The 27,776-nt window shown below is 54.4% G+C and overlaps 1 protein-coding gene across 4 annotated transcripts in view; it reads right to left on the reverse strand.

Moving 5' to 3' along the window:
• Nucleotides 1-6,673: 6,673 nt before the first annotated feature.
• The window catches only part of Rara (retinoic acid receptor alpha), a 34,089-nt gene continuing 12,986 nt past the window's right edge, over nucleotides 6,674-27,776 (reverse strand). For 2 of the 4 annotated variants that reach the window (XM_027922526.3, XM_027922527.2), the window contains exons 3-9: nucleotides 14,226-14,374; nucleotides 12,903-13,044; nucleotides 10,778-10,938; nucleotides 10,363-10,539; nucleotides 8,932-9,136; nucleotides 8,001-8,159; nucleotides 6,674-7,408 (exon numbers count right to left, since the gene is read on the reverse strand). In XM_027922526.3, the coding sequence (XP_027778327.1) occupies nucleotides 7,191-7,408; nucleotides 8,001-8,159; nucleotides 8,932-9,136; nucleotides 10,363-10,539; nucleotides 10,778-10,938; nucleotides 12,903-13,044; nucleotides 14,226-14,374 (1,211 nt within the window). In that variant the 3' untranslated portion in view covers nucleotides 6,674-7,190. Of the gene's footprint in view, nucleotides 7,409-8,000; nucleotides 8,160-8,931; nucleotides 9,137-10,362; nucleotides 10,540-10,777; nucleotides 10,939-12,902; nucleotides 13,045-14,225; nucleotides 14,375-18,890; nucleotides 18,994-19,477; nucleotides 20,182-27,776 lie in introns of those variants that run through there. The other 2 variants (XM_027922529.3, XM_027922528.2) reach the window with 2 other exon arrangements.

A 27,776-nucleotide genomic window follows, 5' to 3' on the forward strand; every position in this document is an offset into this window, starting at 1 on the left:
ACACATGGACCTCTTGGTGAGCAATGCGTGTGTGTACTCGTGCACACAGACACATATATGTCCTACATGAACTGTTGCACACGTGTAATGTACATCCTGCAGGAGCTGGGTGTGTGAGATCACTTATATGCGCTGCAAGTATAGCCAAAATCCAATGCCAGCAGCAGCCACAATGACTGTCTCCCCACTCCCCTAACCCAGCCCACCTGTGGGCTTCCCAGGAAGGTGTCCCCTCCTGAGAGGACACATGGGAAGTTGGGGGGAGGAGTCACCCTTCACAGGAGCAGATCTCTGTCCTGTAGGCTTGTGAACACATCCCACTCTCCACCCAATGGCTGGAGCAGGGTGGCTGGGCCCTTGCATGGAGGTAGAGCGGGGTAGGATGGGCCAGAGGGTAGGACAGACTAGTGTTTGCCTGTTTTTGTTCTGTTTTGTTTTTAGTACTAAACCCAGGACCACTGGGCTGCAGCCCCAGCCCTTCCTTAATTTTTTTTTTTTTTTTTTTTTGAGACAGGGTCTCAGTTGCCCAGGCTGGCCTTGAACTTGTGATCCTCCTGCTCAGATTCTGTGCCCAGCCTAGTGTCATTGTTTCATCTTCCATTTTCACCCTTCTTGTTCTCGGCTCCACCCTGGGGAGAAACTGCCCCTGAGACAGGCTCCTGCCTGGTTCCCCTCAGCTCTCCCCTGCACCCACACCCTGGCATTCAAAGGACTGTCCCCTCAGCTGCCTCACACCTGCCTGTCTCTCCCTCCTTCATCACCCCAGTGAAGACACTATTGATAAGACCACCCAGGACCAAGAGACAAATCCAGGGACCACCATCTCACCGCACCTCAGAGACCCGCTCCGACCCTGCTTGCTTACCTGGCTCTGCCGTTGACCACCATGTCCCCGCTCTGCTTCGTTTCCCAGGTCTCTGGAGTGCCTGCTGCTCTTTCCCTCAGTTTCCTTCCTGTGTGCCACACAGCAGTCTGAGGGACTGTCTACATTTCTCCCTGCTGAAACCCTTGCCCTGGGGGTAGAGCCGGCCCCCTCATGAACCTTCTGAAACGCTGCCCAGCCAGGCCCCACTTGAAGGCCTCTGGCCCTGTGGCCTTCCTGTGGTTTCTGTGCTCAAAACCATACCAAGTCTGTGCCTAGCCCGCTTTTGCCAAGAGTTTGGATGTGACGACCTTTGCCAGAAGCAGCCTCCCTCTGCAGCCCTGTCCTCCCCTCGATAATGCCTGCCTGCCTGCCTTTTGTCTCACTAGGGAAAAAACAGGCCTTCAAGAAAGGGGTCTTCCTGAAGGAAGAAGCAGGTACCCTAAGTCCTGTGCTTCCCCAGGAAGAGCACTTCCCCTGCCAGATGGCTTTGCTGTCTCTCCATTTTGTGATACACAGCCTCGTGCATACAGAGGGCTTAATAAAGTGTGTTCAATGAAGCCAGATACAGTGGTGCACACCTGCGACCCCAGCTACTACGAGGCTGAGGCAGGAGGATCCCAAGTGCAAGGCCAGCCTCAGCAACTCAGTGAGGCCCTAAGCAACTTACTAAGACCTGGTCTCAAAAAACAAAAAGGGCTGGGGGTCTAACTCATGGTAAAGTGCCCCTGGGTTCAATCTCCAGTACCGACCCCCACGCCCCAAAAAAGAAGGAAAGTTTTAGGCCAGCCTGGGCAACTTAGGGAGACCTTGTATCAAAATAAACTAAAAAGGGCTGTAGCTCTGTGGCAGAGTACCTCTGGGGTTCAATCCCCAATACTACTCACACTGGAAGAAAAAAGTGTTAGATGAGAAGCTGAACAGGTCTGCAGGCCGCTGACATCTCCACGCCTGAGTACATACTCAGCCTCCCAGGGCACACCTCCATCTCTCTGATGAGAGTCAGTTCTGGGTCTGCAGCCAGGTCCCCTGTACACCAATGCTGATGTGGATGTCCATCTGTTTTCTAGATCAAGTCATTCAAAAAATATTTGTTGAGTATATACTATGTGTCAGGCAATGATCAAGATCAGCATCATTTGGGGCTGGGGCTGTAGCTCAGTGGTAAAGTGCTTGCCTTACATGTGTGAGGCACTGGGTTCAATCCTCAGCACCACATAAAAATAAAGGCACTGTGTGTTCATCTACAATTAAATAAACATTAAAAAAATAGATCAGCATCATTTGATGAAATGGTATGTGAGGAGTCAGGTGCAGTGATATGCACTACAATCCCAAGGACTCTAAGAAGCTGAGGCAAGAGGATCACAAGTTCAAGGCCAGCCTGGACAACTTAGGTAGAACTTGTGTCAAAATAAAAATTAAAAGGGCTGAGGATATAGCTCAGCACCACCAAAAAAAAGAAAATTTTAAAAAAGATTAGGGCCAGGAGTGGTGGCACTTTCCTGCAATCTTAGAGCTTGGGAGGTTGAGGCAGGGGGGTCACAAGTTCAAAGCCAGCCTCATCAACTTAGCAAGGACCTAAGCAACTTAGTGAGACCCTGTCTCAAATTTTTTAAAAATAGAATAAAACGGGGCTGGGAATGTGGCTCAGTGGTTAAGCGCCTTAGTGGTTAGCCCAGGGCTCAATCCCTGGTACCATAAATAATTAAATTAAAATAAAATAAGTGTTGGGGAGGTAGCTCAGGGGTAGAGTGCTCCTGGGGTTGATCTCCAGTGTGGCTGAAAAAAAAATTGCATGTGAACTACTTATATATTTTCAAGTTTTCCATTAACCATGTTAAAAAACAAAAAGGAAACAGATGGAGTTAGTTTTAGGACATGATTTTCTTTAATCCATTATATCCAGAATAGTGTCATTTCAACCCCTTGTCAATATTAAAAAGCATTAAAAAGATATTTTACATTTTTTTTTACATGAAATCTTCCAAAGCTGGTGTGAACTTTCTATTTAGAGCATATCTCAGATTGGACCAGCACATCTCTAAGGCAAGTGTTGGTGGCTGCTGTATGGTGTGGTGCATGTGTTGGGGTCTACCATATGCACTCAGGAAGCTTATGTTCTAGAGGGGAAGGCAACAGTAAATGGGTACAGGATACATGTCAGTTGGTTGTCAGAAGAAGGGGAGAGTGACACCCCTTAGGAGGTGACACTTCAGAATTTTTTTTGTATGTTTTTTTTTTAATATTTATTTTTTTTAGTTTTCGGCGGACACAACATCTTTGTTTGTATGTGGTGCTGAGGATCGAACCCGGGCTGCACTCATGCCAGGTGAGCGCGCTACCGCTTGAGCCACGTCCCCAGCCCGACACTTCAGAATTTTGTAGCAAGGGGTAGCCATGAAACTGTTTCCAAGAAGAGCATTCAGGTGGCGGGGGGGAATGGCAGGTGCAAAGGCCCAGAGGCAAAATGGAAAGAGGCTGGTGTGGCTGGAGTGTGGCTGGCGTGGTGTGAGCCACAGGGCAAGAGCGCCCCAACAGCAACCCCAACTTCCTCAGTTGCTTGGCAACCTTACTAGCTCGGCCGACCCCACCCCCTGTGTCCCACAAGTCAGCAGTCACCTGGTCCCACTTAGCCTCTTCCTCCTGTGTCTGCCTTTCACTACCCCTCAGAGCCCCCCCCCCCATCACTGGTGGACCTGGAGAACCCCCACAGCCTCTATTCCCACAGCAAATCCAACCCAAACACAATCATTCCTGGACCCTCAGGATTCCATCCAGCTCCTAAACTGGCCTTGGCCTGAGCCCATCCCATCCTCCGTGGTCTCACCTCTCCCGCTGCTGTGATCCAAATTGGAAATGGTGGGCTGGGGTCGTGGCTCAGTGGTAGAGCACTAGCATGCGTGAGGCACTGGATTTGATCCCCAGCACCACATAAAAATAACCTAAATAAACAAAATAAAGGGATTGTGTCCATCTACGATGAAAAATATTTTTTTAAAAATTGGAAATGGCTAAAACACAGAGCTGCTGACAATTTCTGATCATGCAACTCTCTGTACTTTGTACTTTGCCTCTCTGTACTTTGCCTCGCTCTTCCCCTAAGGGCTGAGAGGGGCCACCTCTTCCAGGAAGGCTCTGGGTGGATACCTCTGCCTGTTGTTGCGGTCACCAGGGTATGTGACCTCTGGGTCTCTCTCCCTGTGGAGGTCCCACTGGGGATTTACATAGTGAAAACCTCTGAATTACCTGAGCCCAGTACCTGACTCTGTTTTACACATGAAACATTAAGGATTTTCCTTGTTTGTTTGCAAAGGTATTTTAAACACAGATTATAGCAGTTTTTATTTCAACATTCACCCAGCTCTTTTTATTTTCCCTGTGCTTCTTATACAGAATGGCTTCTAACCTTACTTTTTTTTCCCCCTTATTACTGGGGATTGAGCCTGGGGGGTCTTTAACCACCAAGCCATATCTCAGCAATTTTTACTTTTTACTTTGAGACAGGGTCTTGCTAGGTTGCCTAGGGCCTCAATAAGTTGCCGAGGCTGGCCTTGAACTTGCCATCCTTCTGCCTCAGTCTCCTGAGTTGTTCGGATTACAGGTGTGCACCACGGCCCAGCCAACCTTACTCCTTTTAAATCTGAGTGTCCTCGTTCAAAATAGGCACGTGCCAGTATTCACTGGCACATGCCTGTAATTCCAGCAACTTGGGAGGCTGAGCAAGAGGATTGCAAATTTGAAGCCAGTCTCAGCAATTTAATGAGACTCTGTCTCAAAAAAAGAGGCACAGGTCTAGGGGTACCTGCAACTCAGTGGCAGAGCAGTTGCCTAGCACGTGCAAGGCCCTGTAAAAACATAAGCACGAGTTCACATAGAAATACATAGCACCCCTTTCCTCTTTTATACTGCAGTTGTTATGGAATATTGATCTTGAAAGCATTGTTCTTGAAAGTACAGGTATGTTTTATTAAATTTTATTTGTTTCATAAAGTGTTAGAAAACATTTACTAGAGGAAAACCCCTTTCTTCCCAAGGCTCCTGCAGTAAACAGTGACTTCAGTGAGGAGCTGCTGCCACCTAGTGGCATAAGTAGAAAATGCTGGGGGACTCCTTTTGATTGTCTTTGCAAAGGACCAGACAACCTCCTCCCACCATCACCACCACCCCTGCTCCCTGTTTGAGGTTTCTTCTGTCGCAGTTCCAGGGATCCGGTAAAGAGCCCTACAACAAGAATTGGGAGCCCTGAGTACTGATACCCAACCTGCTACTAACTCGCTGTTGAGCCTGGGGCAGGGACACTGCCTTCTCTGGGTTGAAGGATGGGCAAAATTGGTTCTGAAGGCCCTTGGGGTCTGCCACACACATATGGATGAGTAACATCCAGGCTCTCCCGCAAACTCTCCTCTGTGCCTGCTGCCCACAAATGGGCTTCAGGTAGATAGGGGAGGACTGGACAGTCCTTCCTGAAGGCAGAGGGATGGGTGGGCTGACTGCCTGAACTTTTACCCCAATCTCATGTTCTTATAGGTTGACATAAGGCCTGACCCCCACCCCTATGCCACCTGCCACCCCTGCCATAAAGATCAAGTCTGTGGTCACTTCCAAAATAGATCTCCTCTGAGATCCAAGCTCAGCCCCTGGTTCTCCATGGACCAGGGACTGGCTTTCTCCCTCGGATTGGAGGTTCCTGAGGGCTGGGGAAGTCTTTCCTCCTCTCCCCTCCCCACTCCCAGCCTGGGGGCTCTCTGACTGCAGGCAGCACAAGATCAGGCCTATCTCCTCCATCAGAGTCTCCAAAGAACCTCACCCTGTTGGAAGGACAGCTTCGAGCAGCACACAGGCCTAATCCTTGCGCCCCCCCCCCCACAACCACGTGCCTGTGCCTGACAGCCTGGGCCTAAAGCCTGTCAGGAAGCCCCCCTCCCAAGCCCCCTACCTGGACACCAAGGGAAGGGAGTGGAGGCAGCGAAGCTGAGGCAGGTGTAGAATAAATATAACTTTATTCTTTATCCAGTAGATCTCAGTGGAAAGTCCAACAGTAACAGGTGCGCCAGTGGGCTCCGGGGGATGGGACCCCAGCCCTGGGGCCAGGAGGGCAGGGCAGAGCCAGCTCCCCCAGCCCAGAGGTGCAGGGGTAAGGGAAGGGGACCCCCCCATACACCCGTCCTGCGGGAAAAGAAGGGGGCATGGGTGTGGGGCAAGCCAGGATTAGGGGATAGGCCAGGGAAATGGAGGAACTCAGGCTAAGTGTGTCAGCCCATCAACTCGTGTGTGTGTGTGTGTGTGTGTGTGTGTGTGTGTCCAGGGACCCCTTGGGGTGCTGGTGGCTGTGAGGCTGGGGGCAGAGGCAGCTCAGAACCCCTGGCTGGCCCCTTCACAGTGGGGCTAGGGGCTTGGATGATTTGGGCCCTGACAGGCAGAGACATTGTAGAGAAGCACTCTACACGTCCCCAGGGACCCCAGTCCTTCCCCCTACCCCACTTGTCATTGAGTGGAGGCAGATGCCAAAGGCCAGGACCCCTCCTTCCAAGGGTTACCCGAAACTGTCCACACCCAGTGGTTAGGAAGAGGGAGGAAGGGGCTGGCTGCTCCCCCAGTCAGAGGGGAAGACAGGCCACGGAAAGTTAGTACTTCACAGTATTAAAGAGAAAACTGAAGAGGAGAAGGCTGAGGAGGAGGGCTGGAGGGACAGGGACGCAGAGGGAGAGCGGGAGCCCTTCTGAGCCACTTCCCTCCCCCAGGACCCACCCACCTCCAGCTCTGGATCCAGCTCCCCCCAATACACAGCACAAATTCCTTCAGTATAAATGTGCTTAAAATGAAAATTCTTATTAAAAAAATCAAAACAAAAAAATTAAAAACAAAACCAGCGAGAATTAATACCTGGGTGTTGGTATGGCAGGGTATATACAGGGGGAACCCCCCACCCCAGCCACCCCTTTGTCACCAACCGAGGCAGGGGGAGGTTCCCCAACCGGGGAGCAATGGCTTGAGTTTGGAGGATGGGGAGCCAGGTCCCGGCGTTGCTGGTGATGAAGATGTGGCGAGGCGGGCAGGGCTGTCTTGACAAACGCAAGGTCCAGGCCCAGGTCCTCACTTGGCTCACTGCCTGGCCCCCGACGTCAGCCCAGGCTGCAGAGAGGGCAGTCCATCGCGGGCCCAAGCCTTTGTCCAGAGAGTTGCTGCCTCCTCCCTCCTGTCCCCTGGGAAGGTCCCCAGTTCTGTCTGGGAGGCCGGTGGGGGCAGGGCTGGCAGGGTTGCGTGGTTGGTAGGAGGCAGAGAAAGCCGGGGCATGGGCCAGGGCTGTGTCCAAGTGGCGCAGTGGTCACGGCGAGTGGGTGGCTGGGCTGCTTCTGTTGGAGCTGGGGCTGAGGCTGGGGCTACAGCTGCCTGGCGGGGGCGCCAAGCCACCCCCATCCCGTCCCCCGCCCCCCGGCTGTCCGCTCAGAGTGTCCAAGCCCTCCGAATTCTCCAGCATTTCCTGGATGAGAGGTGGCATGGAGCCTGGGATCTCCATCTTCAGCGTGATCACTCGCTCAGCCCCTGCAGGAAAGGAAGGTGGAGGTCAATATGCCCCACCCTGGCCAACAAGCAGGGCTTCAGGAGGGAGGGCCATGGGAGGCGGGAGGACAATACAGGAATGTAGGCACCCACCACACACTGTACTTGGGACTTAGTTATTTGACATGTACCAGCTCTCCTAGACCCCACGTCATGTCCAGGGGCTTGTGGCAATGGGGCAAAGTGGTACCAAGTTTGGGCTCCTGGGTCAGACTGCCTACCTGGGTTTGACATTGGGCCTCCTGATTATCCCACTCCCACCTCCAGACACTATCACCATCCCCACTCCTCAGATGGGAAACTGAGGTCCAGAGCTGCTAGTTTCTGGCTCATGGACAACACCCAGGGATCTGGTTCCAGAGCCGTGCCCTGAACTACCATGCAAAGGTATCTGGCCAGAGAGCTTTCGGGGAACTGTAGCTTAGACAGGGACAGGTGGATCCAGGTGAGCAGCACACTGTCTGGGCAGGGTGAGCTGTTGCCAGCTAAGCTGTTGGGGGCCAGACCCTGGGCATGAACAGTAGGTCCCAGGCTAGGTGGAGGGGCCACACCCTTCTAGGTCAGGGAGCCTCACCTTTGGCGCTGATGCTTCGCAGGTCTGTGATCTTCATCAGCATCTTGGGGAACATGTGGGGACGGCTGGGCCTCCGTTTCCGCACATAGACCTTCAGCGCCTCAAGCAGTGGTTCCTGCAGCATGTCTACCCTGTCAGGCTGCTCCAGGTCCTGCCGGTCTGAGAAGCACAGAACTGTCCCCTGAGCAGATGCCCTCAACTAGCACACAACTGCATTCCCAGTATCAGCCACTGGAGGGCATGTCTGAACAGGCCACAGTTAGGGCAGCCCAGAGGGTACCTCAGACCTCCCCACAAGACAGGGGGTCTCTGAGCGCCCAGTGGGAACAGAGGCCCTTAAATGTAAGCAAAGAGGAGTTAGGACCAGAGTTACCAAAGCCCTCCCTACCAGCCCCTTTTGTGGGTCTGGGACCCCTAAACAGGCGGCACCACTGTCAAGCAGAGGGAGGATTCCCAGCAGGCTCCCAATCCCACCAGGCGTTGGTGACAGCAACCAACATGAACCGGGTCTTACTGCAGGCATGCTCTGCCTTATTGAAAACCTCGTTAACCCCACCTCGACTTCATGAGGTAGACTGTTATTGACCCCATTTGACAGAAACAGAGGCTCTGAAGCAGGCTCGGAAAAGCTCAACAACCAAAAGTTAAAATTTAAAAATAAACATTAAAAAATCAGTAACCTGCTCAAGGTCACACAGCTGCCCAGGACTTGAACCTGGGCAGACTGACCCTCCAGTCCTCATTCTTGAACTCCCTAGAAGAAATAGGGCTTCAGGGTTCAGGCCCTTGACACTGCTGTCTTGCTGCCCCTCAAGGCCTCAGTGTCCCTCTCTCAGAGGGACATGGCAGATGATGTCTGAGTTTTCTGCAAAGGCTCCAAGGCCTGCACTCCCACCCTGGACCTGGCCCCCACACCCGGGCCCCTGCCCACCTCCACAGATGAGGCAGATGGCACTGAGCAGCCCAGTCTCAGCATCATCCATCTCCAGGGGCAGCAGCTGGTTGGCGAAGGCAAAGACCAGGTCAGTGAGGGGGCCGAAGCCAGCGTTGTGCATCTGGGTCCGGTTCAGGGTCAGCCCGTCCGAGAAGGTCATTGTGTCCTGTTCGGGCGTGTACCGCGTGCAGATCCGTAGGATCTGGGTGCAGAGAGGCACAAGTTCAGGGACTCAAGCTCCATCTACCCCTGGCACACAGAACCAGCATTTCCCAGAGGACCACCTGGCAGGCAGCCAGAGCAGTGCTGTCTGACAGAATTTTTCTACAATGATGGAAAGCTTCTCTCTGCACCATCCTGCACAGTAGCCACCAGACCTATGCGGCTACTGAGTATTGAGATGTGAGTAATGCAACTGAGGAACTGGCCTGAGTCTAATTGTAATTAATTTAAATTTAAATAGCCACACAGAGCAAGTGGCTACTGTATTGGGCAGTGCAGATCTAGGTCATCTTGCCTCCACAGAGAATCAGAGGGACACAAATTTCCAGGAGACAAGGAACTAGGAAGATCTGTGTCCACAGTTCACAGGACAAAGCTCAGTCGAGGTGTCCTGACTTGAACCAGGTGCACCCTGATGGTGCCTTCCACATCTGGGCATGGAGATGGGTGGCTGAGCATGGACAGCACGCTCTCTGCCTACCACCCACTAGCCTCACCAAATCCCAGGTGTCTCACCCTGGACGTGTCTGAAAGGGAACAGGTGGACTGAGCCCTTGTCAGGGATGACAGGAAGAAGAGTCCTCTTCCCAGCCTCGGTTTGGGCAGTTCCCACTACCACCTCCTGCATTCTGACCACAGCTCAGTCCACCCTGTCAGCCTCAAGTGCCTTGCGGTCCCCTGAATCTTTGCTCCTGGGAAGGGGACGCCCTCTCACCTGTCCCTTCTATCAACTTCTAGAGGGCACTCCTTTCAGACATCTTCCCTGGTGGCCAGGGAGTCACAACCCTCTCTGATGGGGAGGACACAGCCTCCCCTTCCCTCTGGGCAGCACTTAGCAATTTTGTATCCTCTGTTTACTCATTGTGGCCTCCTCCACTGGGAGGTTCTCAAGAGAGGGTACAGTGGTGTGTCCACCTCGGGCTCCCGACACAGCTCAAGGATTGGCCAGATGGGTGTAGGTGAATCTTACTATGAACAAGGTGACTGGGTGAATGCATACACACTAGCTGCTGAGTGGCTGTACGGACAGATGCACAGGCAAATGAGTGGGCGGGTGGACACATGGGGGAGGAAAGGTGGATATTTGGGTGGTGGGCATTTGGACAGGTCAATTCAATATGGACATTCAGAAGAGCAACTATTTAGCTGAGAGGACATCCCCCAAGAACAGGGCAGTGCCCAGGACAGTGGGGGGCAGACCCTCACCAGGATGTCCAGGCAGGCAGCCTTGAGGAGGGTGATCTGGTCGGCAATGGTGAGGGTGGTAAAACCAGGCAGCTGCTTGGCGAACTCCACAGTCTTAATGATGCACTTGGTGGAGAGTTCACTGAACTTGTCCCAGAGGTCAATGTCCAGAGACACACGCTGTTCTGAGCTGTTGTTCTGGGAGAGGGAGGAGAGTAAGGGCCTCTTTAGTGGCACCCATGCTCAGCCTGGCTCCCACAGACCTGCCCTCCAGCCAGCCTCCACTTCCTGAGAGCTCCTTGGAGGCAGTGGCAGCAGAGGGGAGAAGGGAGATAAGGAGATCCGGCCAGGCTCCCTGCCAGGCGTGAGGGGGAAAGCATACCAGAAGAGACATCCTGCAGCGCGCTCCCCACCCCCAACTCCAGGGGGCACGTACCGTAGTATATTTGCCCAGCTGGCAGAGGGCAGGGAAGGTTTCCTGGTGCGCTTTGCGCACCTTCTCAATGAGCTCCCCGACCTCCGGCGTCAAGGTGTAGCTCTCGGAGCACTCGGGCTTGGGCGCCTCCTTCTTCTTCTTGTTTCGGTCGTTCCTCACAGCTGTGGAGGGCAAGGGGCAGCTTAGAGAGCTGTTGCAGCAGCCACCACAGGTCTAGCACTTCCCACCATACAGAGCTGCTGAGGTCACCCTGGCTGTCACGAACACACAGACACGCGATGCACACTCGGACAGGAAAGGCATCCCCTATGCTCTAGCCCTTATCTTGCCCCATGACCACAGCTATGCCTCCACCCATCTCCACACATGCCCCACAGCCAGCCAGTGACACGCTGTCCTTCCAAGCACCCCCTTCAGCCTACACTCAGGAGTGAGAGCAGGACTGGGACCCGCAGGACACATCTTCCTCCTCTGTACCTTGCTTGCCGGCGTCCCCCTAAGAAGGACCTTCCTCGGCACCCAGCCTCCCGGCAGTCTCCCTGGAGATCCCTAGTACTAAGAGGCTCAGAGTAGCTCCTTGAGCAGGTGGGGAGTACTAGGGCTCCCCAGCCTCTGAGTGGGGGGCTAGGCGGGTGAATCTCTCGGTCCATTAGCTGGGGAACTGACAAATCACCGGGGGGCGCTGAGCCGCACACACCACTCGGCTTTAAAGAAGCGATGGGGTCGTTACCAGCCGATTATCCCAGACACACAATCACTCACAGGACCGGTGGTGGTGGCTGCTGACGAGGGAGGAAGGGAGGGTGGGGGTGGGGGCCCAGGAAGGGGGCAGCAGTGGGGGGAGCTGGCATAATTTGGAGATCACTCATGTCGATTCTGCAAATTCAATAAAGTGCAGGGGAGAGGAGGGAGAGGGAGAGGGAGAGTGGGGGGATAATTTGGGAAGAGAAAATTGCAGCTGTGACAAGACGTTTATCATTCGGAAGCTTTAATTCTATTGAAATGGCAGCTGCTCAGCTCCGGGGCACAGAGCAGCCGGGAGAGGGGAAGGAGGGAGCGACGGGGAGCTGTCAGTGGGAGGGAGAGGGGGTCCCCATACTGGTCCTTCAGCAGTGAAAAAGTGAAAAGAGCGGAAGGTGGCCAGAGGGAGGAGGAGGTGACAGCCCTTCTGCGATGGTCTCAGGCTTGCAGGTCCCAAGTTGTCACCCACTCTACAGCAGGGAGTACCACTTCCTGAGCTCAAAACCAAGCACGCCCAGCCTCCTGAGGCAGGAGATGGCAGGATACTCCAGGTCCCCTCTGTTCCTGTCTAGGGCTCCTGGTGCATCAGTCAGAACCACCTCATCCCTTAACCCCCACTCCACTTCCCTCCTCACTACCCTCCCCACAAAGGGCTAGGGGGTCCTGCGGCCCCCTCCCCCACTCCATCCCCCAAGGCTCAGGCTCCATAGCAACGGCCACGCAGACAAGGAGGCGTCTGTCAGCGTCATTTATCTCTGACATCATCAATCACCGGTCACCACGGCAACATCCATGATTCAACACAAGAGGGTCTCCCTGTCCAGCCTTCCCCTCCCTCCCTCCTTTGGGCCTCAGCTGAGCCCAAACTGGAAACCCCTGTTCCTTTGGGATCTGAGAAGCTCTAATTCTCTTCCAACTCCAGGTCCCAGGCTTCCCTAGACAATGGCTTCTGATCCTTGTACCAGCTCCCACTCTATACAGAAATACCAACCTAGCACCTCCCAGAGTTCGGGCCCCTCCCAAAAATGCATAATCAGGTATGCCTCTGAGCCCCACCCTAACACCAAGCAGGGCCTGGGAGAAAGCTATCCTGGGAGCAGATACACATGCACGAATGTACAAATACCACAGTCGGACATGCAAATGGAATAGTTATATGCACACTGGGCTTGAGCACTGACCCACACTTGGACACACAGCCAGCTGGCACCACAAACAGACCCTTGCAGCTATACACAAACCATTCTTAACCACGAGCCTGCATGCCATAGCATGCATGTCTACGCATGTGCACACACATCCACACGGCCCTGCTCCACTGGCCTTCAACAGCACCTTGGCCCCACCTGGGGTGGGGCTTGGCCCCTAGCCCTGTGGCACTCACACTCCTTGGACATGCCCACTTCGAAGCACTTCTGCAGCCGGCAGTACTGGCAGCGGTTCCGGGTCACCTTGTTGATGATGCAGTTCTTGTCCCGGTGACACGTGTACACCATGTTCTTCTGGATACTGCGGCGGAAGAAGCCCTGGGTATGGAGGGCAGGGAGTCAGGTCATCCGCACCCTCAGTGGGAGCAGTGCCCAGCATGGAGTCTCAGTTTGGGGAAGACTGCCAGCAGCTGCTGCCCCCAAGCCTTTGCCCATTGAGCCTTGAGCAGGCCAGAAAAGGTGGGTAGATGATTCACCTAGGAGAAGGAGACTCCTCAGGAGAATCCCAGGACCCGCCTCAATCCTGCAGCATGGGCAGGAGTCTTCTCCCAACCTATACCCACATAAACGACTCCTCCCTTGAGGGGACAGGACCTCAAGGCTGCTGATGAGTCAGGAATAGGAACACATGGGCCTGGATGGGAAAGAGGCAGAGATTTGGAACCCACAGCCCAGCACTCAGAACACAGAAAGAGATGAGAAGAAGGAAGAAGCCAAGAAGATGAGAAGAGAAGCACACACTCATAATCACACAGACTTGGGAGAAGGCAGCGAGACAGGTTCACTAACCAGACCAATACACATGTTCACCCAGATAGAGAGTCAGTCAGACTAGGTAGGAAGAAGCCAGGAACAATCAGACAGGACAAGAAGACACACACAGTCTGAGGCCTGGCTTTGCTGTTGACCTGAGTCTCACACCTGGGGACAGCTACTCTAGGCTGTAACCCAGAGTCAAACACAGCCCCGAAGCTGTGCAGTTTGTAAGCCCTACTTCTGGAAGAAGAACCTAGGGACTCACAGGGAGAGGAGCTGCTGGAAAGGTACAGCTACATCTAACCTGCAGTCTAAGGTATGGGTGGGGCCAGCCAGACATGAGAAGCCCACACCACAGACTGGGTGCCTGAAGGGGAGGCCAAGGCAGGGTGCCTGCTCCCAAATGCCTTCTGCCCGGCTGCCATGGTGAGGTTCAGACAGGGCCGCTGGGGGCAGGCCTCCTAGGTCCCCAGCCAAGAGCCTGTCGGCAGCCAGCTCACCATGGCAACCTGGGCAGCGGTGGCAGAGCAATGTTTGCCCTGCCAGCAGGAGGATGGAGATGGGGAAAGCAGCTTAGGCAGGAGGGCACCACTGGTTTCGGGGAGCCCTGGCATCAAGGAGGAGGGTCTACTGCAGGTGTTCCCTACGCCTCCACTGCTGCTACCAAGTCTCAAGAGCAACATATTTGGAGACATCCCATTTATCTAATCAAGACTGCCCTTCCCCATGACTCCTCAACTCACCTTGCAGCCCTCACAGGCGCTGACCCCATAGTGGTAGCCTGAGGATTTGTCTTGACAGACAAAGCAAGGCTTGTAGATGCGAGGCAGAGGGGGTGGCGAGGGAGGGCTGGGCACTATCTCTTCGGAACTGCTGCTCTGGGTCTCAATGGCTAGAAAAGAGAAGAGAGCAGTTAGAGACCTTGCCCCACCCTGCCTCCTGGTCCCATCCAGGAGCCTATGCTCACCATTGCAGCAGGATTCAGAGCCTGGGGCAGGGACAGTCTCAGGAAAGCTGGCACTCTCAGCCTTCCCCTGAGGAAGGAGGCTGCCATGACACCTCTATTTCCCCCATCACTCCTGACTACTTTTCCAGGACCCCACCTTTGACACCAGAAAGATCAACATTATAAATCATCAGATGTGTGTGTGTGTGTGTGTGTGTGTGTGTATGGCTGTGTTTGTGGGGTGGGGAGCAGGAGTCAGCCCAGTTCCAAAGCTGGGGCCTCCAGGCATCTTGGCTTGGTTTCCCCAGAGGTAGGAAGGAGTTAAGGCCTGATGAGGGAGGGAGAGAAGAGGACATAAGCTGGGGGCAGAGGAAACTGGGGTCAACAGGATATTCAAAGCCGGCCACTCCCTCAGCCCCCTCAGCTTCCGCTCCCCCCTCCACCCCTTCTGCCAGCAACCACAGCCCCTCCTCCACCCAAACAATCCCCTGGCAGGGTGTGCAAAGAAGAATCACAAATATTGGGGTAGAGCAAGCTAGGCCTCTTAGAGATATTTAGGGAGATCCCTTGAAGACAGGAAAAGAGTCCCTATGGCCCCAGGAACCCATCACTCTGGGTGCCCGATGTCTGGGGGGAAGCATCATGACAAAGGGGGTCTGTTCCCATCAATGCTCTGTCTGTCTGGCCTCAATACTATGTCCGGGTTACTACCCCCTCTCCTTCTGTTATTCGGCTCCAAGAGGGCAGCCAGGAGGGGTGACCCAGCCAGCATGGGCAGCCCCCACTGGCCAAATCTCCCTAGTGCCTGGCTCCATGCCCATCACCCCAGGCCAAACAGGATTGGCCTGGGTGGGGGATGTCTATGTCTAGAGCCTGGGCAACTGGGGGTGTAGTGTGCTGGATAAGAACTACAACACAGGTAATCCTCGATCCCCAAGGGGCCATCCAGCGTCCTCCTGAGGCCTGCCACATCCACTTCTTTGGGGCCAAAGATGAGTAAGGATGCTTCCCTAGGGACATGTTTGTGCACACACCCCAATCAAGCTCCACTCTACACTCTAGCATATAAGAAACTGGCATTTAAAATACCCCCAGCTCCTGGTCCAAGTACCTTACAGACATGAGTCCTATGGCCCCAAAGTCCAGGAACAGAGAAAGGACGTGTGGGGGCTGCAGCACCCTCCCCCCTTACCTGCAAACATACCAGGGGATGCCAGGCAGTTGATGACAGGGAACCAGGCCAACAACCTTGGCAGGCTTTCCTGGCTCTTAGTAAGGCCTGGGCACCACTTTGCTGGTCAGCCCAGCTGACCAGTACTGCTGTAGCCCATGTTCTCTTTCCTGCCCAGAGAGCAACCTGCAGTGAAGGGAGTACCTATGCCTACACCCCCAGCCTTCTGCTCTTCACCCCAACACCAAACTGTCCTGGCCTGTTTTTCCCCCCATCTCATTCTCCCCAAGCCAGACAAGCAAATCAGACAGGCAGGGAGGCCAACGAACAGCTGCTGGGGGGGAGGGGGGGTTGGGGGGCCTGAGTGAGGCCAGGAGGCAGAGGGGTGAGCAACAAAGGAGCCCTTTGTTGTGCTAACTTTTTCCAAGATGTAAAAAGCAGTAACAATAGACAATCCGGACTGGGGGGGGGGGGGCATCAAGGACAAGGAGGTGGGGGGGCTGTGGCCTAGAATCCTGGTCAGCATTCCAACAGGCAGGGGAAGAAAGCTTTGACCCCCCCTCCCCTTCTAACCCATCCTTTGCCCTAAGCCCGCCCTCTAAAATGAACCAGACTGGAGGAGGAGAGAACTGAGGGAGCTCTGGGGTACAGATAGGAAGGGGGAGCAGAGGAAGGCACAGGATACCAGGATGAAGAGTAGCCAGTCAGGGACACACCAGAGGGGCAAAGGCTCATAGAAATTTGGAGCTAAGGCAAAGTCCAGGGGTTGTTTATAGAACTGAAAAAAATGTGCTTTTTACAATTTACCCAGGGCTGGGGCTACAGTTTGGGCTGGGTGAAGCCCCTTTCAGCCATCCCACAGCAGCTTGATTGGCTACCTTTTAGGCTGCAATACAGTCTAGCTATACCCCCACGCCAACATATCCCCACCTGTCACTCAGATAACGCAGCTCAAGGTTTCCTGCTCTGCCCTTTGAACCCAGAGCCTGGGGCACAGTCCCCACCTCCCCAGGCTTCCAACCAGCAAGGCAGGAGGGACAAGGCGGAGGTGTGGGGACTCCAAGCTCCCTCTGCTTCTGCACGAATTAGAGCACAGCTATAATTCTGCACACTAGAGGGAGGGGGAAAGATACCACCCAGGAGGGACTACCCTGGCCCCTCCCTGCAGGCCTCCCTCCTGAGAGGCCCCAGCCCACAAATCTCTCCTCTTCCTGAATCAGGACTAAAGCAGAAGAAGGACCACACCTTCTCAGCTCAAAGTTCCAGCGCCCAGTAGAGGGCTGGAACTGGCCGGCGTCCCCTCCCGCCACTGCTGCCAGGGTGCCCCTCCCCAGTTCCCCCTCCTGGGCGGGCGCGCAGAGCACTCGGAGTCCCCACGCCCCTGAGCCGCCCCAGAGCCTTTCGCAGGCTCGCGCAAGGGGCCGGTTTCCTGGAGGAGATCAGCAGGAAATCAGCCGGGCCCCTGGCCAGCGGCTCCCCTCCCAATCCAGCTGGCGCCCTCTCCTCCACAGCTCCCTTCCACAAACCCTGGGGAGAATTGGGGAGGGGGCGAAGGACCCTCTCTCAACTGCCCTGCCTACACCGGGGAAGAGGGTGGGGGTGGCTCTGGGTGTAGCACAGCCAGCCAACCAGGGAAAGAAAGCCCTGAGCCCAGCGGGCCGCTCGATAAGCATCTCTCCCCTCCCCCACTACGGGCATCCACGTGCTTCACATTCTTGGACGTCTGGGAGCGGGCGGAGGCGTGAGCTGCGGAGATTGGTGGGGGACAGATGGGGCGCCACATCCTATGCACCCCTTGTCTAGGGCACAGAAATGGGGGCTGCGGAGAGGGAGGCAAGGTCTCCAGGTCCCTGCAGGATCCAGTAGGTCTCCTCCCACACAAACCTGCTCTTTTCCACCCTTGGTGGAGGCAAGGGGTGAGTGGAGAATTCTCCATGAGGGGGCTGGAAAATGACTCCAGTCCCCAGAGAGCCTTACCATACCAAGGAGTGACATTGGTCCTATGTAATCTAGACAGGGTCTAGTGGCCACCACCACAGGTTCTTCCTGCATGCCTCAGAGCAAACTCATACTCCATGGCTGCCCCCCTATACACACCCCACACTGACTAGGGGAACTGGAACCCAGGCCTCTAGCTCAAACCCACTCCAGCCTGAGTATGAAGCAGGCGTCCACTTCCTCATATCCAGTGGTTGGGGGAAGCAGGCTCACCAAACTGGCCACATGTAGGACTCTGCAAACCTCCTCCCTTCTAGTTCTGGGCCAGGAAGAGCTGAGCTGTCCCCATGGGCTAAGGAAGAGACAGGGGCTGAAGCCCAAGGGCTCAGATTCCCAGATCCCCAGTGCTCTAGAGAAGGCAGCGAAAGGGGTGGGCCTGGCAGCCCTGCCCCAGTTATCCCTGTGGAGGGTGTGCATGTAAAGAGGGAACTTTTTCCTCCACTGCTGGGATAATGGAAAGGGTTCTAATGTCACCTCTTTCACCTCCCTCTTTTTCCAAAGCCAGTGGTTATCACTCACCCCTCCCTTCTGGTCTGCAGCCTCACAGCTGATTCAGCCCCAAAGGCAAAGGTCAGGGGGCAGGACAATAGGAAAGACTGGTGTAGAGGAGTCTCTGAGAGGGCAGAGGTGGGCTATCTGTCCACCTCAGGTCTCTTCCTGAAGCAAGAGGGGCTACGGGAGGGTGGGTAAGTCCTTTGCCATTTAATCTTTCTAATCTTCCAGATCCCCAGAGACCCCCTCCATTCCTCCCTGGCAGGCAAGAGAGTGGCAGCAGGTCTAAGAAGGTGGGAGAACCTCTTGGGAAGAGCTGAGTACAGATGGATAGGGTAAGAAATCTGAGTTACCTAACAATAACCCCCCAAGCGCCTGTTCTTGCCCACCTCACAGATGGGCATGAATACACCCAGGTGTTCACCCTGGCATACACAAACCCCTCCCTCTCCAGCCTAAACCCTGACTGGTGAAGGTACTCAACTGCCAGGACATCAGGGTTCTCATCAGTGCCCCTCTTAGGGACAGCAAAAGACACCTGGCCCTATTTCCTGGACTAACAAAAGGATTTGGTGGCCAGTAGGGTTAGGAGAGAATAACATATTTCTCATTTCCAGAACAGCCCCAGACCCACAAAGACAAACTCAACCCAGATTAGGACTACAGGAAGGAGGATTATTCCCAACAGAGCAGCCTCTTCCTTCCATTCCTGGAGAAAGAATCCTTTGCGATGCCAGCCAGTGTCTGGGGCCAAGACACCCCCAGATAAACCAGATACCCCTCCCTAAGATTGGTCCTTACCTAAGGGTTGGGTCAGGACAGTAGATTAGGATCTGGTGAAGTTGCCCCTTCTGCCACACCCCACTGGAAGCACCAAAGCCGGAGCACTCTCCGGATACCCACTCTAATGACACAAGAGTGGGGGCTAGGGTCAGCAGATGTGCACGGGAGGGGGCTCTCCCCCAGGCTTTAGCAGGGGTGGGATCTGGGGAAATAGCCCCTCCCCCTGGGATCAGACAAGCTCACAGGAGCACCTTTATCCCACCCTCCAGCCTGCTGGTAAGCTATGGGATTCCAAACAAGAAGATATAAACTGGGGGCAAGAGGCTGGGCTTCAAGTCCCCTGGAAGAAGTGCAAGAGAGGTGAATGAACGCTTCCTTGAAAGGAGGAACCCTCAAAGTTCCTCAGCCCGGTTATAACAGAAACAGCACCCCAGGGTTACTGGGGACAATTGTCCAGCTAGGGCACTCAAGTGGAAGTGAGATAAGGGAAAGTGAAGGGGAGGGACAAGACCCCTACCGCGCCCAGGCCTGCATCCCCGGGGAGAAGTGGAAGCCCCACCGCCACCCACACCTCCTACAATAGCAGAGCTGAGGCCGGTACATACAGTGGTTTGAGCCATTCCAAAGCGGAGTCCGGAGCGGAGTGGAGTAGGGACCCGGGGCGGGGAGCCCCTTCTCCGGGAGCAAACAGGCCCGATTCTGGTTATAAAAATCCACCACTAGGAAGGGGTTAGGGGTGGGGGCAAGCCCCCCCACTTCCACACTCTCGTACATCTTCCCCCTTGAAAACAAGAGGTCCAGGTGGGGAAGTCCTGCGTGCCGCCCCCTCACTCAGCCGGCCGCGCCATCCGAGCAGAGGCCGGGGACAAGGAATACGTCCCCTTGCCCCGACTGGCGACCCGGGCAGCGACCCGGGCAGCCGGGCAGCGGGGGCGCCCTTGTCCTTAAGTGCCAACGTCTAAGTCCGCCGGTCTCTCCACCAGTCCCAGGTGGAAAGCGGGAAGTTGCGTGTGCAGACTGGGGTCCCTGGGAGGGGACGCTCAGCGGAGGCCAGAGAACTCGGCGGCTTCACCTCGAGGGGGCTCCCATCTCAAGTCTCCCGTGTCGGAGGAAGAGTCCGACGGCTCCCGAAGTCCGCAGGCGGGAGGCGGGTTCGGTAAGGAGCAGGCGGGGTGGGGGGGTCTCCGAGCACTTCCTCCAACGCTCCGGGACTCCCGGGCTTCTCCTGGGCGAGGATTCCGGGTGGGGGTGGGAACCCCCCCGAGCGGCCCCGCCTCCGCCAGGACGGGCCGCGGGAGGCTAGATGGGTCTCCCGTGTGTGCGCCGCGGCCCCCCCAGCCCCCGCCCCCGGCCGACAGCCCCCTCCCTCCGGTCCCACCCCCTCTCCTCTGCCCCGCCCCGATCAGGCACCGCCCCTGGCTTAACCCTTTTGGGGCGGGTCAGACTGTAGATGACGAAACACAGGGAGACAAGTGAAGAGCGAGTGGGGAGATCCTCGAAGGGGAAGAAGAGGGAAAGGAAGAGAAAAACGAACCAAAGGAGGAGTACGCCGAGTACAGACGGAGGCAGGGTACGGGGAAAGGAGGGGTGCGGGCGGAAGAGGGGCGGGCGTCTCACCCATCCCAGTTCCGGCTCCCAGCCTTTCCCCCACCCAGCTTTGGTCAATCCCCGGGCAGGCGCTGCGGAGGCCGGGGAGGTGGGGTGGTCCCCGTGTCCTCCCCTTAACACACACCCCCACCCAGCCCCGGCCTCATTTGCCTAATGCAATGCGGCTGAACTCTCGCTGAACTCGCCTAGCGGCGCCTCACCTCCGAGTGACCCACCCACCGCTGCCCGTGACATCACCCGATCGCCAGCCCGCCCGCAGGGTTCGCCCGCCGGTCCCCTGCCCGGCCCGACCGGGCCGGGCCAGCTCTCCCAGACACGCAGAGAACGGCCGAAGGTGGGGCTGGGCCGTGGTGCTTGGCTGTGGTGCTTGTGGCCAAGCATTAGAGCCACGAACGCAGCGTGCCTAGTGTCCCGGTTGTGACATTGTGCAACCTGGGTACTGTGTCTGAATGAGACACCCGGCTTGTGTCACTGTCTGTGACATCATGTGTGACTCGGGCCACCAGCCCGCCCGCCCGCCCGCCGGAACCCAACGCGGCAGCGCAGTACTGTTGGCACAAACACAAGCAGAGGGGTTCTCCTCCCCACTCTGCGTGCTTCCGGTGAGCAAAGCCCCGCCCAGGGTGTCTCCCAGCTAGGGAACTAGGATTCACAGCCAAATGGTCCAGCCCTGGAGAGATAAAAGGAGGGTCTGGTGTCTTCCAGCTGACCACTTCCTCCCGGAAGCCCTCAGGATGCCTAGGATGTCTGTTTCTTTGAAAGAAGGACCTTGGTTGGGTAGGTCCTTAGAAAAAGGGGATGCCCCTGGAGGAGGGGTATCCTATTACCCTGCTCTGTAAAAAGGAGATGAATTTACATAAAACACAACGTTATTCTTCTAGAAGCCAGGTGCTTTACATATGTTGTCACTTAATTCTCACAGCAACTGCAAGAGGCTTTAAAAATAAACAGTTTGGGTTGGAGATGTGGCTTAATGGTAGAGCATTTTCTAGCTTGCATGAGACTGGTTCGATCCCCAATACCACCAAAAAAAGAAACTGAAATCTCAGCAAGAGTAGGTGAGTCCTGCAAGATCACACTACGAATGAATATAATGGGTAAAGATGCAAGTTTCTGTCACCAGAGCACATGCTTCCACCAAAGCAACTCAATATGAACTGTATTTTCTAATGTCTTTTATAAAGTGGATATCCTGAAGACCTTCTGGAGTAACATCTACTAATGTGTAATATGAAAACATTATATGTACATATGTGTGTGTGTATATATATATATATATATATATAGAGAGAGAGAGAGAGAGAGAGAGAGAGAGTATTATGTCACAAGTATAGTGTGCTCTGAAAGAAAGGTGTCAAGGTCAAGGAAAAATTCAAAGCAGAGACATTTTAGAAATTCAGAAATCAGGAAAAGAGCAGGAAGGAGTATAGTTCCAATAAAAGAGCCTGGGCAAAGGTCCTGGAGGTAAAGAAGTTGATGATTCATTCAAGGAACTGACAGAAGACAGGATGGATGCAGATGAAATTCAAGAGGAAAAAGAGGCATCAGACCAGGCTGGAAAGTGGGCTAAGACCAGACTATGTAGGTTTCAATAAGGCTTTTGGATTTTATCCTAAATGCAAGGAGAAGTCATAAAAAGATTACAAGCAAAGAAGCAAGACCTGAAGAAATTCATACTGTGTGAAGAATGTATTAGAGTGGGGTTGGTAAAGTGCTTGCCCAGCATGCACAAGGCCCTGGGTTCAATCCCTGGCACCACCAAAAAGAATGGATTAAAAAAGGATGGCAAGAATGACCATTTAGAAGCTACTGCAGGAGTCCAGGCTAAGGCAAAGGTAGCTTAGCATAAGAAACTGGCAGTGGTGAGGGACAGAGAAAGGTGAATTCACAAGATATTTTATAGGAAGAATCAATGGGGGTGGGGTGGAGTGGGAAAGGGTATCTGGTATAGCTTACACAATAGCTAAGTTCCTGAGACAGCACTATAGAGAAGTCATTCTGCTACTGGGCAGATAGATGGGTTTGGGGCTCAGCACTGAAGGTCAAGGTTGCCGAAGGAATACTGGGGGCTGGGATAGGTATGCAAGTCTTGGCAGTGAATGAGGCTGCTGGAGAAGAGGACAGAGTACTTCTGTGCCCTTGGTATCTTTCCGTCCAATGATGTAGCTCTTTGGCACCAGTTATGTGCTAGGCTCTATGCTCACAGCTGCAAAGTGGTAAGGGACCTGACACTGTCCCTTGTGGTCAGGGCAAGATCTCCCAAATGATTATAGCTCACTGTAGGAAAGGGAGAAGTAACTGGTAAAGAGATGAGTGTTGTAAGAAAGAAAAAACTAAGGAGCCACAGGCATTCAAAGGAGGGAGGGAGGGAGGAGGAGGGTGGCAAGGAAAGGAGAACATCTGTGAAGATTTTGGGGAAGAGGCAGCATTGAAGATGTTCCTTGAAGGATGGATAGGATTTCCAGAGCTAGAAAAGAAAAGCTGGGGCGAGGTGCCTGTTCTGGGCAACTGCAAGGTCATGCAGCAGGTCAAAGCAGAACACAGTATCCTGGGGCAGTACGAGAAGAGGAGAAAAGGAAGGCTCTGGCCAGCAGCAGGGTGTGGAAGCTTGGACCCCATCCTCCTCTGCTTCATTCTCCCAGCTCCAGCTCCTCCAGGGCTTTGTGCTTAGCAAACCCAGAGCAAGAGTGGGCTGAACCAGCTCCCACTTGTGCTAAGCAGTGTGTCTTCCCTTCTGTCCCCACCTTCAACTAGAGGGGACATTAAACAGATCATGAGGCCTGATGCCAGATCTGAATACAGGGTGGCCATCTCCCAAGACAATGCCCAGCTCCACCCTGCCCCTTGTTATCACTGTTCTTGAAGGTATTTGAAACTCACAGAAGCTATCACCAGCAAGTGGGTCATTGTGGCCTCACAGCAACTAGTCCAGCCAGGGACAAACTAGGAGTCTTTCTTCAAGAAGGACAAAACAGACTCAGAGAGAGGTTAGGTGACCTGCCCAAGGCCACACAGGAAGAACTATATTTTAGGACTTCTGCCCTTGGGGGAAGATAAGGGTAGAGGGGTGTCAGGTCACCTTCAGGAAGAGGAAGACCTCTATTTGATATAGCCAGAGCTGAATGACCTCCAGTCTATCCTGGCCATGGAGGAGAAGAAGGTACCACCCCAGCATGACTTGGAGAAGGTACCACTTCCTCTTTCCACAGATATTACCCCTCACAGGGCTGTCAGGTCCTGTACTAGCACATCCACATGGGCACATATCCCTTGGCATGAGGTGGACACAATGCCTCAGAACCTGACTCCCCTAAGAGAAAGAGAGGCTTCCTTCCACGAGCCTCTACTGCCATTCTATGAAGGGCCTGCACTGAGAGAGCCTGTGCTTTATCCATGCTGGAAGATTAAAGGTGAGGGATCCCATTTTCATTCAGACAACTCCCTCTCCCAAGGGCTCTCAGTTGACTCTGCATTTTGGACCCCCAGAAAAGGCATTGCTAGGCAGCATCCCCTCCCCCTGGTCTGAGAGTGGGAAGAAGGGAGGGAGGATGTACAGACTGCAAAGGAGAGGAAGTAGAAAAGAGGAAGGCATAGCTCCCTCCACTGTGCCTCAGGTCCAGGCTCACCCAAACCCTGGGGACACTCCCCAGTCTCTGGACACACAGCAAACTCCTAGATGGAAAATCTGGAGCCACGCTTTCAGGCTCCCATCCCTGGCTCCTCTGTTGACTGCTTTGAACTTCCCTGCACCCACCCCACAAATTGAAACAAAATAAGAATAATAGGAACTGTGGCTTTTACATGCTGTTCCTTCAGTGTCTGTCTGAAGATGGGGGGAGGGTACCCACTGAGCTCTGCAAACTCTTGTGGGCTGCAGCGGGCAGACTGGAGGTGGGGATGGGTGTGAACAGATTGTAGCCACAACTTCCAGGACAGGATGGAGATCGGCTGGCATCTTATCTCCCCTTTCCTCCAGCCTTCAGAATCCAAAACAGAGAAGAGGGGGTGTGGCTTGGTGCCTTCCTTGCACCCCCTGGGGTGGGGTGAGGCAGGAAAGCTAAAGCAGAGACAGGGCCTCAGCAATAGGACAACAGGAGGGAGTGTCAACATTGGCACAGAATTCCCTCCAGGCTCTCCACCCAGGAAGTGTCTCCCCCACACCTGCCTATCTGTATGGTGGGAAACAGCCCGGCTTTACAGTCCTCCAGATTGGGTTCTGCCATACCTTAAGTTTTAACTTGTGTAAATGGGAGTAAGTTCCCTCTCCCAAAATTGTAGGGATTAAGATTTGTAAAACCCAGATAAAGTTCCTGACCCACAGCAGGTACTCCATAGCCTCCATTTCTCTCCAGCTCCCACCTACAAACAACGAAGGTCCAATGGCACAGGGTCATGTGCCACACACAGCTGAATACAATACCTTGACAATCTTGCATAACTCAGTCCTCTGAGGTAGGTTCTGGTAATATCCCTGTTTTATAAATGAGGAAACATGTTCTGAAAGGTAATCACACATAGTATGTCCAAGTTTTGACTGGCAAGCTCCAATGCCCACTCCATGGCCCCCAGTCAGACCCCTTGGCCCATGGAATTCCCGGGGTAAGCAACAAAAAAGGAAGATTAGTTCTCCCTTTCAGCTGAACAGAGCCATGACACAAGCATAAGAAAGAGAGACCCTCTCCTCCCAAACACAACAGTCGAAAGATCACTTCCCCCTTAAACACACAAGCTATGCCATAAATCATGTCCCGCCCTGAGCCCTGGCATATAAACAAGCTAGCCAACACCCCCTCTGGAGCACTGGATTTGATTCTTCCAAAACACACTCAACTCTGGAACTCTCTCACCAAATACACACTAGCCATTAATTCCCTTCTTGTTTGTTTTTTGGTGCTGGGGATCGAACCCATGGCCTTGTGCATGAAAGGCAAGCACTCTACCAACTGAGCTATATCCTCAGCCCCTTAATTTCCTTCTTAACACAAAAAATCAACCTTGACCTTCACCCCTAAAACCCTCCATAATGCACACAGCATCCCAAACCTCCACAGTAAACACCAGTCCTCAGAGGCCAAGCACAAAGTGGAGAGGAAGGTCTCATACTCTCTTGGGGGCCTCCCACCTGGCTCCCTGGGAGGATGCAGCAGGCATTAGGATAATGCCCACCTCTCCCCGCAGTGACCCAGAGAGGAGTTCTGTCTTTCCACAGGCCACTTGGTTTCTGAAGGCCACACCCAGAACACCTAAGGTGCTGCCTCCACCCCACCTGGGTAGAGAGCTGAAAGGGGTTGGAGGAACCATCCCAACACCTTTGCTCAGTGGGGAACAAGAAAAGGCAGCATCCTCAGTGAGTTTTCCTAAGAGGACCAGAGTACACCATTGCTCACTTCAGGAATGGAAGGCCACCAATCTCATCTCTCCCAGAACAGCCTGATCCCCATCGTCAGCCCCAAGGGGCAAGCTAAGCTGCCTCCATCTCCAAGACAGACATGTGACATCTTTATCAGTCCTGCTTCCCTACCGAGAGCTGAAGAGCTCTGATCACCAGGCTCCTCCACCCCTACATGAGAAGGAAAGAGATGCCTTCAAACCCAAAGCCATGCCTCTGACCTCAGAAAAAGAAGCTCAGAAGCTGGGGGTCTAAATAGGAAGAGAAATTGTTGTTGTTTACTAGGAGTGGGGGAGGAGCTGGGAAACTAACAGGCTCACAGAGGAGGAGACAGGAAGGGGGCATTGCTTAACTTGGGTGGAGAAAGCCAAAGGAGGCCACATTTGCCCGAAATGTGGGTACCCCACCCTGGGGGTAGAAGGTTACCGGGGTAGGAATCCCTCCCCACCCACCTCTAAGAAAGAGGAAGAAGCTTGCAACACTCAGGGGAGGGCAAAGCATTTGCTCTGTCTGGCAGAGAATGGGCAAGGACAAGGACCAGGCCCTAGCCCCCACCTCCAACTCTCCAGTGAATATAGGCCCCAGGTAGGGCTATGTTCCCATCACCTGGGGAAGGAAAAGCTATCCACAGGCACCAGGTTGCAGGATCCCAACTCCTCTACTCCTTAAAAATCCCACCATGACAAGAAGCGGATGTTCTTCCAGCTGCAATGACCTGAGATTGGACTATTGCTCCCTTCAAATGTAGCAAATATTCCACATAGATGCACCCATCCAATCCCCAGCAACCCTGAACCCCAGAGACTGTCCTTCTCCTGTCACCAACACAAACTAAAAGACCAGACCAGAATTGGGGTTCCCAGACTCCATCTGCCTCACCCTTCTATGAGGTAGACAGAAGAAGGAGCAGAAACAGAAGATGAAGCTTTCAGAAAGGGTTAGCAAAAAGAAACTGAGGCAGCACCTGTCTGTCCCCTAGCCCCAGGGCACAAAGTACAGGGAACTTTTAGAGGAGCACAGATATAGAGTCCCTATTCCTGGTGGCTGGTGGGGCCTGGAGGGAGGGGGCTGTGGTGGAGCCAGAGGAGGCCATCCAGGAAGCAGTGGTGGCAGTGGGCCGACGGCCAGTGTGGGCAGTGAGGTGCCCAGCCAGGGCCTGCCCCAGGGACAAAGAGACTCCCTGGCTCCGGGGAGAGAGTTCTGCCCCCACATGGAGAAGGGGACACTAACCCAGCCCAGCCAGGCACATAGGGCAGTGGTGCCAGGCAGCTTGCCAATAGCTGTGGGAGGGGCCGTGGGTACCCAGGGCAGGGTGTTCAGTCCCTGACGGCCAGGAGAGGTGGGACACATTTCCCAGGTCAGCAGCTGACCAGCCAGCCAGCCGTCCATGGCCTATTCTGCTGCTTCCACCCACTCCTGCCCCAGGCCAGGCCTGGCTCCCTCCTCCCCAACCCTGGCCTGGCGCCCAGCTGGGCCCTGGGGGCCAGAGTTACTGTAAGCGGCCTGGCAGGCCTCAGGCCTGGACTCTGCCAGCTGGCCATAGCTGCCGCCACCTCCCACTACCTGGCTTGGCCAGCCAGGGAAGAGTACTGAGACCCCCACCCAGCCAATGGGTGACCATTACGGCAAAGGGTGGAGGCAGAAAACACAGGCCCTGCCAAGACCATGCATGTGTCTAAGCCAGAGTCCAATCCGAGCGCCCTCTCCTGGGATACTTAACCCTGTCCACCAGGCTCAACTGCCAGTCCCTCTCTCACTCTCCACAAAAAGAAACGGGGTGCTAGTGGGGGGTGCTAGTGGGGTAGAGCAGAGGACTCTAGCCACCTACCTTTACTTAGAAGCCCTTTCCCTCAGAGTAGTGGATGGGGGCACGTAGGTGAGGGACAGCTCTCTAGCTCTCCACAGAG

This window comes from Marmota flaviventris, chromosome 17 (genome assembly GCF_047511675.1).
Source record: "Marmota flaviventris isolate mMarFla1 chromosome 17, mMarFla1.hap1, whole genome shotgun sequence".
NCBI classification, from domain to species: domain Eukaryota; kingdom Metazoa; phylum Chordata; class Mammalia; order Rodentia; family Sciuridae; genus Marmota; species Marmota flaviventris.